This window comes from Dermochelys coriacea, chromosome 9 (genome assembly GCF_009764565.3).
Source record: "Dermochelys coriacea isolate rDerCor1 chromosome 9, rDerCor1.pri.v4, whole genome shotgun sequence".
Taxonomy (NCBI): Eukaryota; Metazoa; Chordata; order Testudines; family Dermochelyidae; genus Dermochelys; species Dermochelys coriacea.
In genome coordinates, this window is record NC_050076.1 from 105,092,294 (window position 1) to 105,107,781 (window position 15,488).

General features: G+C 42.8%; 1 protein-coding gene across 5 annotated transcripts in view; it reads left to right on the forward strand.

Moving 5' to 3' along the window:
• OGT (O-linked N-acetylglucosamine (GlcNAc) transferase) overlaps positions 1-15,488 on the forward strand; it is a 76,427-nt gene that overhangs the window by 19,077 nt on the left and 41,862 nt on the right. For 3 of the 5 annotated variants that reach the window (XM_038415170.2, XM_038415171.2, XM_038415173.2), the window contains 7 exons: positions 1,018-1,097; positions 11,209-11,404; positions 12,762-12,902; positions 13,219-13,319; positions 13,494-13,647; positions 13,755-13,856; positions 14,618-14,797. In XM_038415170.2, coding sequence (XP_038271098.1) covers positions 1,018-1,097; positions 11,209-11,404; positions 12,762-12,902; positions 13,219-13,319; positions 13,494-13,647; positions 13,755-13,856; positions 14,618-14,797 — 954 coding nt within the window. The remainder of the gene's footprint in view (positions 1-1,017; positions 1,098-11,208; positions 11,405-12,761; positions 12,903-13,218; positions 13,320-13,493; positions 13,648-13,754; positions 13,857-14,617; positions 14,798-15,488) is intronic. The other 2 variants (XM_043492754.1, XM_038415172.2) reach the window with 1 other exon arrangement.

Below are 15,488 nucleotides of genomic sequence, written 5' to 3' on the forward strand. Positions count from 1 at the left end.
TCTATCAAATGCTTATCTAAAATCTAATGTTACATTTGCATTCTGTATCTTTAGCTTATTAGCATACTTTCAGTTCCTAGTAAAATAATGTACCAGATATAAACTTGCTAAAATAGCCTTCTAAAGACCAATACAATATTTGCTCTCTTTTATTCTTATACCAACTCTTTCTCTATAGCATCTAAAAAAAAAGTGTAGTTGGCTTAGTATTTTGCCACAGGTGAGGGATATGGATTGCATTTCTTAACTGTGTAAGTACAGGAGGATTGTTTCCTAAAATAGATAGAGAAATCATAGCATTGCTTTGGTGGGGGTAAAGTAGAGTAAACCCAATTTCAAACAAATCTTTGGGGCACAACTGTGGGGTTGAGGAAAGTAGTCCCTTATAAAAAGGGATTCACACCAAAATGTGCATGAGGGATTCACCCAAACGCTTTTCTAGGATTTCCATTAAGTCTTACTAGCTGTAAAGCCATAAACACTGTTGTCTGTTGCTCCCTCATGCAGAATAGCTGTGCTTCAGCATCACTGTGTGATGAAGTGACCCCATATGATCTTGCAAATATCAAGAATACTACATGATGAAAGATGTTAGTTTTTTATTTTATAACATAAAACAACCACAATTGGCATCTGTTGGAATCCATTTTGACAAGCGAGGGATTGCATGAACATGGAGACAACTAGGTCAGGGTTGATATATTAGTAGGCCAGTTTAGGGGAGCTTGTACTGTTGTGTGTTCTGTGGATAAAAATAGGACTTCAGTCCTCACTGTTGTCAATCCAGCATCTTTCACAAGTGCTAAATTCACTCCAGAAAGCATGCAGAAATATGTGTGTATATTAGTATTTTATGCTTACCCTTAATCTTCCTTACTCATTAGTTTTATAGAATCCTTTAAATAACTGCTTACAGATTGGGTTATATACATTAAAAAACTATTAACTTTGGGTTTCTTAGTGTACTGTATGTGGTAATGTTCAAAGCTTGTAAGTTACCTTTTTTAATATCTTCAGGCTGTGACACTTGACCCAAACTTCTTGGATGCTTACATCAATTTGGGGAATGTTCTGAAGGAGGCAAGGATATTTGACAGGTAAGCATATAACATCCCTTCAGCAGCCAATCAGATGCTTAACCAAACATTTATTAGGACTTCTAATTTAGAAAGCTTTTCTTACTTCAAGCATTGCCTGTAAAGACTACAATTCAAGGAGAAACATATGGCTCTTTATGTGCAAGCTTTGAGCTTCCTGGAGAGCAGAAATTTAGCCTTCTCTGTCACTATTCCTGTTGGTATCCTTCTTGTGAGATCTAAAGCTTTCACCTCATTTTTATTAATAAAGTGTATTTAGGCTATTTGCCAAAACTTTAGTTCTGCTGTGCCTCCCCTCCCCCCCCCATTGAGACTTTCCTGCTCCATTCTAGATGACTTGTGTTCATAGAAGTGTAGGGCTGGAAGGGCCCTCAAGAGGTCATAAAGTCCAGGCCCCTGTGCTGAGGCAGAACCAAATAAATCTAGAGTCTAGACCAGGGGTCTCAAACTCAATTTACCTTAGTGCCAGTCCTCAAATCCTCCCAGTGGGGCAATAATGTCACTCATGATGCCCAGAACCCACTCCCCAAAACTCCACCCCACACCTGCCTAAGGCTTTGAGAGGGAGTTTGAGTGAGGGAGCTCTAGGGTAGGGAATTGGGGTGCAGAAGGGGTGAGAGGTTGGGCTCTGGGAAGGGGTGCGGGGGAGGGGGTCTGAGGTGCAGGTTGTGGGATGGGGTTTGGGTGCTGGGTGCAGGAGGAGGGGGTGGGGTTGCAGGCTCTGGGAGGGAGTTTGGGGGCAGGAGGGATTATGTGGGGATGGGGTGGGGGTTCAGGTGCAGGCTCTGGGAGGGGGTTTGGGTGTGGCGCTTACCTGGGGCTCCAAGGCAGGGCAGGCTGGGGGGCTTCTGTGTGCTGCTGTCCCCAGGCACCATGCCTGTAGTTTCCCATTGGCTGCAGGGGCGCTCGGGGCAGGGGCAGCGTGAGGAGGCACAGCCCCGCCACAGGGAGAGGCTGGCAGCCAAGTGGAGCATGCGCGCAGGAAGCTGCTCTGCTCCGCTGCACTGCCAGTGGTGAGCAGGGCCCCAGGCCACTTTAAATCGCCCGGGTGACAGGCAGGGTGGGAATGCATTAGGGCGGCAAGCAGGGCCAAGAGAGAGACCCGGCCCCAAAATTGCTGGAGCCCCACAGGCCATGTTGGGGAGGTTCTTGGGCCGCAAATGGCCCGTGGGCTGGGACTTTGAGACCCCTGGTCTAGACCATCCCTGACAGGTGTTTGTCCAATATTCAGTGATGGGTATTCCACAACCTCCCTTGGAAGCCTGTTCAAGAACTTAACTACCCAGATAGTTAAACCTTTTCCTAATATCTAACCTAAATCTCCCTTGCTGAAAATTATGCCCATTACTATTTGTCCGGCCTTCAGTAGATATGGAGGACAACCATTGTCCTCTTTCTAACAGTGCTTAACAATATCAGGTCCCCACTCAGTCTCCTTTTCTCAAAACTAAACACGCCCAGATTTTACTTCAACCTTTCCTCATGGTCATAGGTCATGTTTTCTAAACTTTTATCATTTCCTGTTGCTCTCTTATGAACTCTCTCCATTTTGTCCACATCGTTCCTAAAGTGTGGTGCCCAGAATGGCACACTATTCCAGCTGAGGCCTCACCAGTGCCAAATAGGGTGGGAGAGTTACTTCCTGTGTCTTCGCAAAAAGAAAAGGAGTACTTGTGGCACCTTAGAGACTAACAAATTTATTTGAGCATAAGCTTTCGTGAGCTACAGCTAACTTCATCGGATGCATTCGATGAAGTGAGCTGTAGCTCACGAAAGCTTATGCTCAAATAAATTTGTTAGTCTCTAAGGTGCCACAAGTACTCCTTTTCTTTTTGCGAATACAGACTAACATGGCTGCTACTCCGAAACCTGTTCCTGTGTCTTATATACAATACTCATGTTAATATGCCCCTGAATATTAGCCTTTTTCGTAACTGCATCACATGGTAGACTCATTCAACTTCTAGTGCACTATATAACCCCCAGATTCTTTTCAGTGATACTGCCACCTAGCCAGTTATTCTTCACTTTGTAGTTGTGCATTTGATGTTTTCTTTGCTAAGTATAGTCCTTTGCACCTTGCTGAATTTCCCCTTGTTAATTTCAGACCAGTTCTCTAATTTGTCAGTTGGTTTGAATCTAATCCTGCCCTCCAAAGTGCTTACAACCCCTTCAGGCTTGGTGTCATCTGCATATTTTATAAGCATACTCTCCACTCGTTAACCAAGTAATTTAATGAAAAATATTGCATAAGACAGGACTGACCCCTATAGAACCCCACTATATACACCCTCCCAGTTTGACAGCAAGCCACTGATGATTACTCTTTTTCAACCAGTTGTGAACCCACCTTATAGTAACTTCATCTAGACCAGGGGTGGGCAAACTTCTTTTGGCCCGAGGGCCAGGTAGGGAAGGCTGTGCCTCCCTGAACAGCCTAGCCTCCACCCCCCTCCCGCTCCCTGACTACTGCCCCCCTCCCAGGACTCCCATGCCTACCCAACCCCCCCTCCCCTGACTGCCACCCCCCCGAACCTCCGCCCCATCCAATCATCCCCTGACAGGCCCCCCTCTCCCACCCCAGGACTCCCATGCCTATTAAACTACCCCCCTGCTCCCCATCCCCTGACTGCCCCTGAAGTTCCGCCCCATCCAACCACTCTGCCCCTTGATTGCTCCCCGGAACCAACCCTCACCACCCCCTTACCATTCCGCTCAGAGCAGCAGGACTGGCTTATTGGAAAGCCTGGGAGCTGCGCGGGTGCAAGCTGTGCTGCCCAGGTGTCTGCAGGGGAGAGGAAACATCAGGGGAGGGGCCAGGAGCTAGCCTCCCCAGCCAGGACCTCAAGGGCCGGGCAGGATGCTCCCACGGGCCGTAGTTTGCCCAACACTGATCTAGACCATACTTCCCTAGTTTGCTTATGAGAATGTCAAATGGGACTGTGTCAAAAGCCTTATGGAAATCAAGGTATATCACATCTACTCCATTTTTTCTATCTTCTAGGCCAGTAACCCTGTCAAAGAAGGAAATTCAGTTGGTTTGGCATGATGCATTCTTGATAAACCCATGCTGTCGATTCCTTGTAACCCTATTATCCTCTAGATGTTTACAAATTGTTTAATAACTGGTTCCAGTACCTTACTGGGTATCGAAGTTAGCCTAACTGATCTATAATTCCCCAGGTCCTCTTTGTGTGCCTTTTTAAAGATACGTACTGTTTTGCCCATTTCCAGACCTCTGGGACATCATGTGTCCTCCATGAGTTCTCAAAGATAATTGGTGTTAGTTCTGAGACTGCTTCAGTAGCTCCTTAAGTACTCTAGGATGAATTTCCTCAGGCCCTGCTGACTTGTATTTAACTTATCTAAATATTCTTTAAGCTGTTCTTTCCCTATTTTGGCTTGCATTCCTTCCCCCTTGTTAATATAGTGTTGAGTATCTGGTCACCATTTCACTTTTTAGTGAAGACTGAAGCAAAAGAGGCATTAAATACCTCTGCCGTCTTGATATCATCCGTTATTAGCTCTCCTTTCCTGCTAAGTAGAGGATCTACAGTTTCCCTTTGTCTCTCTTGCTCTGAATATATTTAAAGTGCCTCTTTTTATTACCTTTGCCCCTTGTTAGGTGTAACTCATTTTGTGCCTTAGCCTTTCTGGTTTTGTTTTTCATGCTTGTGCTATTCTTTTGTATGCCTTAACAGTTTGTCCATGTTTCCAGTTTTTGTAGGATTCTTTTTTGATTTGGGGGTAATTCAAGAGCTCCTGATGGAGCCATATTCTCCTCTTACTATTCTTCCTATTTCAGAGTAGCAGCCGTGTTAGTCTTTATTCGCAAAAAGAAAAGGAGTACTTGTGGCACCTTAGAGACTAACAAATTTATTAGAGCATAAGCTTTCGTGAGCTACAGCTCACTTCATCGAATGCATTTGGTGGAAAAACACCCTATTCTTCCTATTGTTGCTGGCACAAAATGCCCGAGGCAGGCAACAGCTGGATTCGTTGCCCGGTGTGCGTTGCCCAATAATCACAACGGGGTGGAGAAGTAGAAAAGTTTATTTGAAGCTTCAGGCGATACAGGGAGACAACAATCTCATATCCTACACACCAGTGCAAGCAGTTACGCATTTTATACATTCATTCTTTAGCATACTTATCCAATAGCAAGCTGCCCTTAGCCATATAGCCAATCCGGTATATCAGCCAGTTCCCCTTTTTCCTCTTATCATCTATTCCCCCATATATGGAGTTGTTTGTTCAGCACTATCTAACATTCCTGTCCCGCTTGACCTAATCTTGCTCCAGCCAGTCTGTGCCTGCAATACATTGTTGCAAACTTCTCAGCGTGACCGCTGTGAGTGTCTCCAGGCAGAAAAGGGAAAGGGGGGGGCCATCTGGGCCTAGAGCAAGGGGGCTTCATCAACACTCGTGGTCTTCCATCCCCTTGAGTTACCTAGTGGCCATGCCCAGTGTCCCCAACACTATCTTTCCTTTTCATCAGGATAGCTTGCAGTTGTGCTTTTAATACTATCTCCTTGAGCAACTGCCAGCTCTCCTGAATGCCTTTATCCCTTAGATTTTTCTTCCTACCAATTCTGAGTTTGTCTGATGTCCATTGACCTTATTCTGCTGTTCTCTCCTTCCTTTCCTTAGAATTGTGAAATTGTCATTTCATGATCACTTTACCCAAATTGCTTTCTACCTTCAGATTCACTCCCAGTTCCTCCCTGTTCATCAGAAGCAAGTCTTAATGGCTGAGGCAAAGTCCATTGTCTTGGTCTGTGTGTGGTGGCACCATGTTTGGTAAATGAGCACTTTCTCAGTCAGAACATACAACCCTAATCATCAAATTTAGTCTTGTGCTGGGCCTTTTACTGGACATGCAGACCCTGAGAGTGTCTGTAGCACTGAAGTTAATCCAATTTCATCCAGGCACTGCTGCAGTGAATTACTCAACATGCTCTCTTGCTGTGGACCCATGGGAGTTTCAGTACCAAGTTAGACCATGTTCCACAGTATCTAACACAGCCATATCATGTTTCAGAAATGTCACCATTGTGGAGATATTCAGGTCTGCTGCCTGCAGTACATCCATATTTCATGCAACATTACTCTGGATTTAGCCTTGATGAAGTTCTCAGTTTGGGACAGCAGACTTTCCTCACTGTTTAAAAAATCCTCAGACTCCATGGCAACTGTTTGCCATGTTTAAAGAATAGTTAATTAGCATAATATATGTTTCTTCAAGGTTGCCTTCAGGAATCTGTTCTCTGCCCTCCTCCTTACAGTAAATTCGTGATTACACTGAAAGACCTGACTGGTGAGGGAGTGGTTTCTGCCCCTTATCCTCAGATTGGATACATGAACATGTAATCAGGGTACAAATGCTTTCTGGAAACTTCCAAGTTCAGTTGCTGAGGATAAACATTTTTCCTACAGTATGGATCCATAGACATGGTCATCTTGAAGAATCAGAGTTAAAATGGTAAATAATCTTTGAGGACACAAATTATTAGGTTAATCAAGACCAGAGAAGGCCAAGCAATCTAATGTAGCTTAATGAATGGGCAAGATGATGGCAAATTAAATTCACTGTCAGTGAATTTCAGTGCTATTTAGGAGGGATAATTTGATCTATTCATTATATTGGGCTTTAAATTGTAAAAACTTGAAAAAATAACTTGGCGATCTTTGGACACTCAATATGCAATGGTTATCAAAAAAGAAAATGGTGTTAGGATAATTATGAAGATATGTTGTAGAGTTCAAATGTATTCTTGCCTCTGGAATACTGTGTTCTGTTCTGGATACCCTATTTCAAAATGGTATAATAAAAATTAGGGGCGGGGGGTCAGAAGCTGGTGATAAGTGATTAAAAGGCTTAGAGAAATTTCTAAGTGAAGACTTAAAAGATTGGGACTGCGTAATTATGAGAGGAGATGTGAATTCAGTAAAACCTCGCCAGCAGACTTAAAACTGATAAAAGGAAATCCTGTTATGTACAATTCACAGTTATTTCACTGCCACAGGATACTGTTGAAAACAAGAGTGTAGAATTTTAAATAGTTTCAGAATTGATATGGATAATGAGACCATCCAGAGTTACAAAAGTTAGGACTTAAAACTCTTGGTGGTTTTTAAAAAACCCTTGTGTTTCAAGGCATAAGGAAGCCTATAGTGGGGGCTAGGAAGAAACTTTCTGTGAGTACTGTTTATTCCATAACTGCTGAATCCAGTACAGACCTCTGTCTCAGAATACTGGACAAGACAGACTGCTAGTCCGCATTTGTTTTAATTTCAGCATGATAACACAGATGTGAGTTGATGCTTTATGCATAAAATTTTTGGTCTTCCTTGAATTTGCCCTTTCTATGCCTAGGACTTGAGAGACTTGGGTTCAGTTCTCTCCTCCACTCAGACACTCCCTGTGTGACCTTGGGGAAAAAAACACTGTGCCTCAGTTTCCTGTTTGTAAAAGGGGGAAAATAGCATTGCCCTACTTCTCAGAGGGTGTTGTGAGGATAAATACATTAAAGATTGTGATGCTCTCATACTAGTGTGGTGAGGGGGCCATAAGTACCATAGATAGTTATTTGTTCACTTGTAACCAGAGATGTTTCTTTCTGAAAGGCTGAACTAGGATTTTGCAAGTTGACTATTATTGGGAAGGTGGCTCCTGGATTATGGTGGTGCCTTTAGGATTGCTCAGTCTTCCAGTTCTAACTACGCAGGTTGAAATTTGTGAGCTGTAAGATCAGGGAAGAGCACATAGAATGGTAGCTTTGTTATGTATGATTGCCATGTCAAAAAAAGTTGAACCGTCTAGTTCAACAATGCCTGTACCTGGTGGTTGGCCAGCCACTTATAAAGTATTTCCACTTTCAGATCTCTTTGGATTTAGGAGGAAGGGAGTTCCTTAATCCTGTATAGCTATTAGCTTTTTCTTTTTCAGTTTTCAGCCTTCTTCATTTTGAATGCCTTGTTTGTTTGTTTTTGTTTCTGATTTATGGAAAAGGATAAATAATCCACCATTTTATTTGATATGCTTTTTATATCAACTTAATTCCAGACCTTCAAATCCTACTTGCTACTGCTCTTCTCTACACACACTTCCACTTCTGAGGTAGGACAACTAAAATGGAGCACTAAATTCAACTGAGAATCTTTTACCTATTTTTTTATATTCTCTGGCATATGTATTGCAGTATTTGTGGCTGCTGCAACACATTGCATGGATATCTTCATTGACCTGCCTAAAATCTCATTTTAGTTTTGTGCAATCGTTAATCTGAACCCATAAATCTAAAATTTTTAATCCGTAATTTTTTCCTGGGAAAAGAGCCAGGTTGTGGTGTGTTAGTGCTATGTACCATACTGTGTCTGAATTCATAAATAGGGTTATAATTTCTATTGACTGACTTGCAGCTTTTGAATTTCATAGATGGCCTGAAAGGCACATTATGTTCTATTCTGGCCACCTGCACAGTGCAGATCCTAGAATTTGACCCAAATTCCTGTATGAAGGTCCATAATATGTGGTTAAACTAGAACATGTTTCTTAGAAAGATATCTGATTTGTTGATTACCTTTTGGTGATCAGTTCCACTGTGTAAATGCATTATTAAATTAATGTATTTTCTAGGAATCAAGATTCTTAGCTACATGAGATTTTTATTTGTATAGAGGCACAGGTGCATGATCTTCAGACAAATAAAAAAGGTAGATTCTTAATGCTTGTTTACAATCTAAATTAGACATAACAGAGCAAGGAATGACACATGGGTTGGGGATGAGGAGGCAGAATAATGGAAAGATGAGCTACAATAATAAGATGGAATGCTTTGCCATAATTTAACACTTTGTTGTGTTAAATTGATATATTTTGACAAAATAAATTTGCTGTAAAGGTCAGAATAGCATTTTTAAAGCAAGATCTCCTGTTCCGCATAGCTGCTAAAGTAAAAGTCATCACAAGCAAAAAGAACACTTTATTTCATCCTACGGGGGGATTATTCACGTACAGTGTAGATAAATGTAAGATAAAGCAAATAATGCAAAGGGACTCTATTGGAAACAGACTGTAAAGTTGGCTATGAGAGAGCCTGAGCTTGGGTACATTATCTCAAAAACCTGCTGAGGTAGCATTGTTGCAAAAGTAAAACATGCCCCTTAGGAGGACTGGTGTGCAAAAGAAAAGATGCTCTTGGATCAGGGTGCCTGTTAAGGCAAAAAATATAATATGCTAAAAGCTGCACACTGTAGACTAATCACAAGGTCTCTGTCCTGAAAAAGATAGTCTAATTTTAACTTGACCTATTTAACAAAAGGGAAGGTAACAAAACAGTAGGGGCTGGGTATATGAGAAGAAACAGGGATGAGAACCAGAAGAATACAAGGTTATTTACGGCAAGAGCATTATGGAAAAATAATCAACGTGTGGATCTTCAATATAAATGACATTCTTCTTGGTTTCATGGACAAAGGGGACTTGAGGAGGGATTTGGACAAGAAGGATAGTGGCCTGGGAAGGCATTCCTAGTGTAGAAGGGCAGCATCTTAGACCACTTCTAGAAGCTACTTAGTTTGTCCATTAAACACCTTGTTCCTTTCTTTTCACACTAGCTCTGTAGAGTTGATACTTAGTTGGCCACAGAAATCTTATTTTCATGAATTAAACATCTCTGTATGTATTACTTTCTTTTAGAGATCCTTACATTCACAACTGATTTTTCTTAATATAGTAGATACATATTTAAAGATTTCAGAGTAGCAGCCGTGTTAGTCTGTATTCGCAAAAAGAAAAGGAGTACTTGTGGCACCTTAGAGACTAACAAATTTATTAGAGCGTAAGCTTTCGTGAGCTACAGCTCACTTCATCGGATGCATTTGGTGGAAAAAACAGTGGAGAGATTTATATACACACACAGAGAACATGAAACAATGGGTTTATCATACACACTGTAAGGAGAGTGATCACTTAAGATAAGCCATCACCAGCAGCAGTGGGGGGAAAAGGGGAAAACCTTTCATGGTGACAAGCAAGGTAGGCTAATTCCAGCAGTTAACAAGAATATCAGAGGAACAGTGGGGGGTGGGATGGGGGGAGAAATACCATGGGGAAATAGTTTTACTTTGTGTAATGACTCATCCATTCCCAGTCTCTATTCAAGCCTAAGTTAATTGTATCCAGTTTGCAAATTAATTCCAATTCAGCAGTCTCTCGTTGGAGTCTGTTTTTGAAGCTTTTTTGTTGAAGGATAGCCACTCTTAGGTCTGTAATAGAGTGACCAGAGAGATTGAAGTGTTCTCCAACTGGTTTTTGAATGTTATAATTCTTGACGTCTGATTTATTCTTTTACATAGAGACTGTCCAGTTTGGCCAATGTACATGGCAGGGGGCATTGCTGGCACAGATGGCATATATCACATTGGTAGATGCGCAGGTGAACGAGCCTCTGATAGTGTGGCTGATGTGATTAGGCCCTATGATGGTATCCCCTGAATAGATATGTGGACAGACTTGGCAACAGGCTTTGTTGCAAGGATAGATATTTAAAGTTACATTTTTTTCCTTTAAAGATGACTTGCGAAGGTAGGGAAGGAAGAATTGAACCTTTTTTAATTTGATACACAAAGGAGATGTGAGGGGAGTTTGGTTTTTGTGTGTGTCTACCTCAGAAATGTTAGGGATTTCAAGTCCTTTTTGTTGGGGGTGGAGATGTGCGTGAATTTGTTGATGACTGCAATGTGGATTAAAAGCTCTCGTGGCTCTTAACTGATGGGAGTAGAGTGTCATTCTCCCAAGTCTGTTAATTAAATAGATGTCACAAAAAAGCAAGCAAAGCTTTTTAAATGGTCTGAATAAATCACTTGTCTCCTCAGATGGGTTTCACTTTTAGTTTCTGTAATGTCATAATCCTTTTTTTTTTCTCCAGTTGCCCTTATTCTTACAGGGTAGACAAGACTTTTCATGCCTTGACCTCAAAGCAGCAAAAGGCACAAACCCTATTTTCTCGTCTATGTAGGTTACCTTTATGATCGTTAAATGTAAAAATAACTCTGCTGTCATCTTACATAGGCCATGTAAGCACTAACCACACATCTCTCATTACAGAGCTGTAGCAGCCTACTTACGAGCCTTGAGTCTGAGTCCTAATCATGCAGTTGTGCATGGCAACCTGGCCTGTGTGTATTATGAGCAAGGACTGATAGATCTGGCAATAGACACCTACAGACGTGCTATTGAGCTACAGCCGCACTTCCCTGATGCCTATTGTAATCTGGCCAATGCTTTAAAGGAGAAAGGCAGTGTAAGGAGCGTTTCTGTTTTCTTGCAGTCTGCTATATTTAAGAGGTTCCGCTGATACTTATTTCAATGCCTTGAATGATAATGAACTTTAAGGTGGGATGTTGCCTTTAGTGTTTGATTTGCTTGTCAACTTGTAGGAGAAATAATAAGAGCAAAAATTTTCCACCTCAAAGCTTATAAAGGTAGACATATTTATTCCTGAAGGAATTTTGCACCAAAAAATTAAGCACACAGTATTTTAAAATTCTGCAAATTTTTTGTCAATAAATAAATGTGGCTCCAGCATGGCAGTTGGGAGCACAGGCCACTGGCTGCTTTGAGGTGGGAGATCACCCTGAAGGTCCCACCTCCCTCAGGATAGGAACTCAGCAGTGAGGCTGCACCCAACCCTGACACAGTGCAAGAGTTGGGCCTGCCCAAGAAACACCACAGGGTCCTGCCCATCTGTGCCAGGTGCACTTGGTGTGGGTGGGCAGGATCAAAGTGTGGAGGTGCTTACTGTGGGGCAATCTGGGTGCGGGTGGCTCAGTGGGAGATCTGGAAGCACGAGCTCATTGCGGAGTTCTGGGTGCAGGGGCAGTGGGACTGCAGGGAATCCTGGTGAAGGTGGTTGGGGCTTGCGGGGGGGAGGGGGCTTGGCGGAGGGGTCTGAGTGTGTGGAGGTTAGTAGGGAGGTCCAGGTGCAGCTGGTTGGGGCTCAGTGGGGTAGGTGTCTGGGGGGGACGGGACTTGTCTGAGGGGTCCAGGTGTACGATTGATGGGCCTCCTTAATGGGGGAGCGCCAGCTGCTGCTGAGAGGATGCTGCATGCTGGTCTCTGGCTTCTCCCTGCAATTCCCCTATCCCCTTTTCTTCTCCCCACCCCCCCTTTCCTTCTCTCCTACCTCTTCTCATGGCCCCCCTTCGCTCCACCACTGGCACTCATGTTTGCACTGAAAACTGGAAGGATCCCCACACACAGAAGGGGAGCACAACTGGCACTAGGACCCAAGAGGCGGCATTCAGCTGCAGAGTCATTGGAGCCAAGATGCAGCCTCCTTTAGTTGGACAGCTCTGCACTTGCAGAAATGGGGGTGGGTGGGCAGTGGCACATAACCCTGTGTGCCCCCCAGGCCTCACCTCTGTGGGGGCAAACCCCCTTCCCCCCTCCCAAAATTGCACCCGTGCTCGTTTTCTGCAGGGAAGCACAGGTATGGGGGGGGGGGCGTGTCTGTGGGCATGCAGTCCCAAAGAATCCCCCCAGGAGTAACATATTGTAGTGGTGACCTTCTCATTAAGCAGTGTTACAGAAATATGTCAAACAGCAATTTCCTTGTTTAGTTTAAGTACTGCTTGAACACAATTCCATTTGTTTCTAAGGTTGCTGAAGCAGAAGAATGTTACAATACAGCTCTTCGTCTGTGCCCCACACATGCAGACTCACTTAATAACCTGGCAAACATCAAGCGAGAACAGGGAAACATTGAGGAGGCTGTTCGCCTATACAGAAAAGCTCTTGAGGTACATTTTGATATAAGGAGGAGAGTAGGATATGGAAACGTATGGGGGTGGATTGTACTCGATAAAGTAGTAGATAGAGGAGGTGGTACTTCTATTTAAGATTTGATTGATTTTTTGCCAAGGAGAATAACAACGGACAACTATCAGAGGGGTAGCCATGTTAGTCTGTATCCACAAAAACAACGAGGAGTCTAGTGGCACCTTAAAAACTAACAGATTTATTTGGGCATAAGCAAAAACCCACTTCTAATTGTTTTGCAATGTGATGTCCTTGGAAGATCTGTGGGGCAGACTAACTCTCCTTTGTTTCCTATAGGTGTTCCCAGAGTTTGCTGCTGCCCATTCAAATTTAGCAAGTGTTCTGCAGCAGCAAGGAAAGCTGCAGGAGGCTCTGATGCATTACAAAGAGGCTATTAGGTAAGAATTTTGCTTTCTAAAATTCTCAGACTGGTGACAGGAATTCTACAGTCATTTAGGAAATGGCTTATAACTGTTATGCAAACCACTAATCGAATAGCAGTCTGGATGGGCATTCTTAGAGGACAGACAACTTGTACTGTGGCTAATTAATGGTATGTTTTTTAATTTTAGAATCAGCCCCACGTTTGCAGATGCTTATTCAAATATGGGGAATACTTTAAAGGAGATGCAGGATGTTCAGGGAGCTTTACAATGTTATACCCGTGCCATCCAGATAAACCCTGCTTTTGCTGATGCCCACAGTAACCTGGCCTCTATTCACAAGGTACAGCCATGTTCATGGCTTTATTTTTTTTAATAACACGGTGATGCATTTGGCAAACTCATTCCTGAATCTGCTTTTGCTTGCTGATTTAGTCTCTGCTTTTGCAGGATTCAGGGAACATACCAGAAGCCATTGCTTCTTATCGCACTGCTCTGAAACTGAAACCTGATTTCCCAGATGCTTATTGCAACTTAGCCCACTGCTTGCAGGTGAGGAGAGAGGGATCTGACTGTAATTCTTTTGGAGATTATTCTAATGTAAATATCCAGGACTAATTACATATTAAGGATCCAGTGTATATATTTTAAAAGGAGCAGAAATAAGTCTTAGTCTTATTTTCTAATTTGACTATGGAGCCATTTTCTCTTACAGAACAGTGCTTGGGTCATAGGTGATTTGAAATACAAGTGAGCTGTAATGGTTATTAAAATACTTTTCAAGTACCTTTTTGTCTCCTAGAATGGAAGAAATGTTAATCACAGTCCCATGTAAATAGAACTTCTCAAAGCTCTGACCTGGGTCAAGTACAGTTGTTTAAAGTATTCTAACCTACCATTTAATTTTTCATAAGAATGGCCATGCTGGGTCAGACCAGTGATCCATCTAGCCCAGTATCCTGGCTTCTGGCAGTGGCCAGTGCCAGATGCTTCAGAAGGAATGAACCGTACAGGGCAATTATCACGTGATCCATCCCCTATCATCCAGTTCCAGCATCTGGCAGTCAGAGACTTAGGGACATCCAGAGCCATGCGATTGCATCCCTCACCATCTTGGCTAATAGCCATTGATGGAACTCTTTTCCATGAATTTAATTCTTTTTTGAACCCATTGTAGTTTTGCTTTTACAGCATACCCTGGCAACAAGTTCCTCAAGTTGACTGCATTGTGTGAAGTACTTCCTTTTGTTTGTTTTAAACCTTCTACCTATTAATTTCATTGGGTGACCCCTGGTTCTTTTTTCTCCTTTTAGATTGTCTGTGACTGGACGGATTATGATGAAAGAATGAAAAAGCTGGTCAGCATTGTAGCTGATCAGCTGGAGAAGAATAGATTGCCTTCTGTCCACCCTCATCACAGCATGCTGTACCCCCTTTCTCACAGCTTTAGGAAGGCTATCGCTGAGAGACATGGAAATCTCTGTTTGGATAAGGTAGGAACTTTGAAGACTTTTCCATGTACTTGAGGAGAAACAGTTTGTGCATTGGTCAATTATATTCAGGTATGTAATGCCTGTTTTAAAATAGTCGTTCTCAGGCTTCAGATTTACCACCTTGTTGAGATGGATAGGTCTCTTCACTTCCTGGTTTTGTGCAGTTTGGTATTCTCTGGTATTGGGAAGAGGTCAGTCAGATTTAACAGCCATCAGTAACAATGACCGCCAAAATCTCTTACTTTGACAATTCCTCTCTCCTGCCCCAAATCTGACAGAGTTCTTCTGTGTGCGCAGTAGTGTTGTAGCGTGTCAGTCCCAGGAGAGCTTTTCTCTCTCTCCAACAGAAGTTGGTCCAGTGAAAGATATTGCCTCACCCGCCTTGTCTCTTTAGAATCCTGTGTTGTTCCCTCAATATCTGATCCTGCCTCATCTCCACCCTGACCGTGGACCCATAGGGTGGGACTCTTTTTAGAACCAATGAACTCAGCTTTTTGCTTAGACTGACATCATCTGCTCTCTCCTCCATTGCCTAATCGTGTTGCCAGTTCAGTGTACTCAATATTTATCAGCCTGCATGCAGCACTTTAGTGACTGACCCTATTGCTCCCTTAGTACACTAATCTTTTGATCAAATTTTGATACATGGCTTTTTCCTTTAACTAAAGGATGTATAGACCAAGCTTTACAC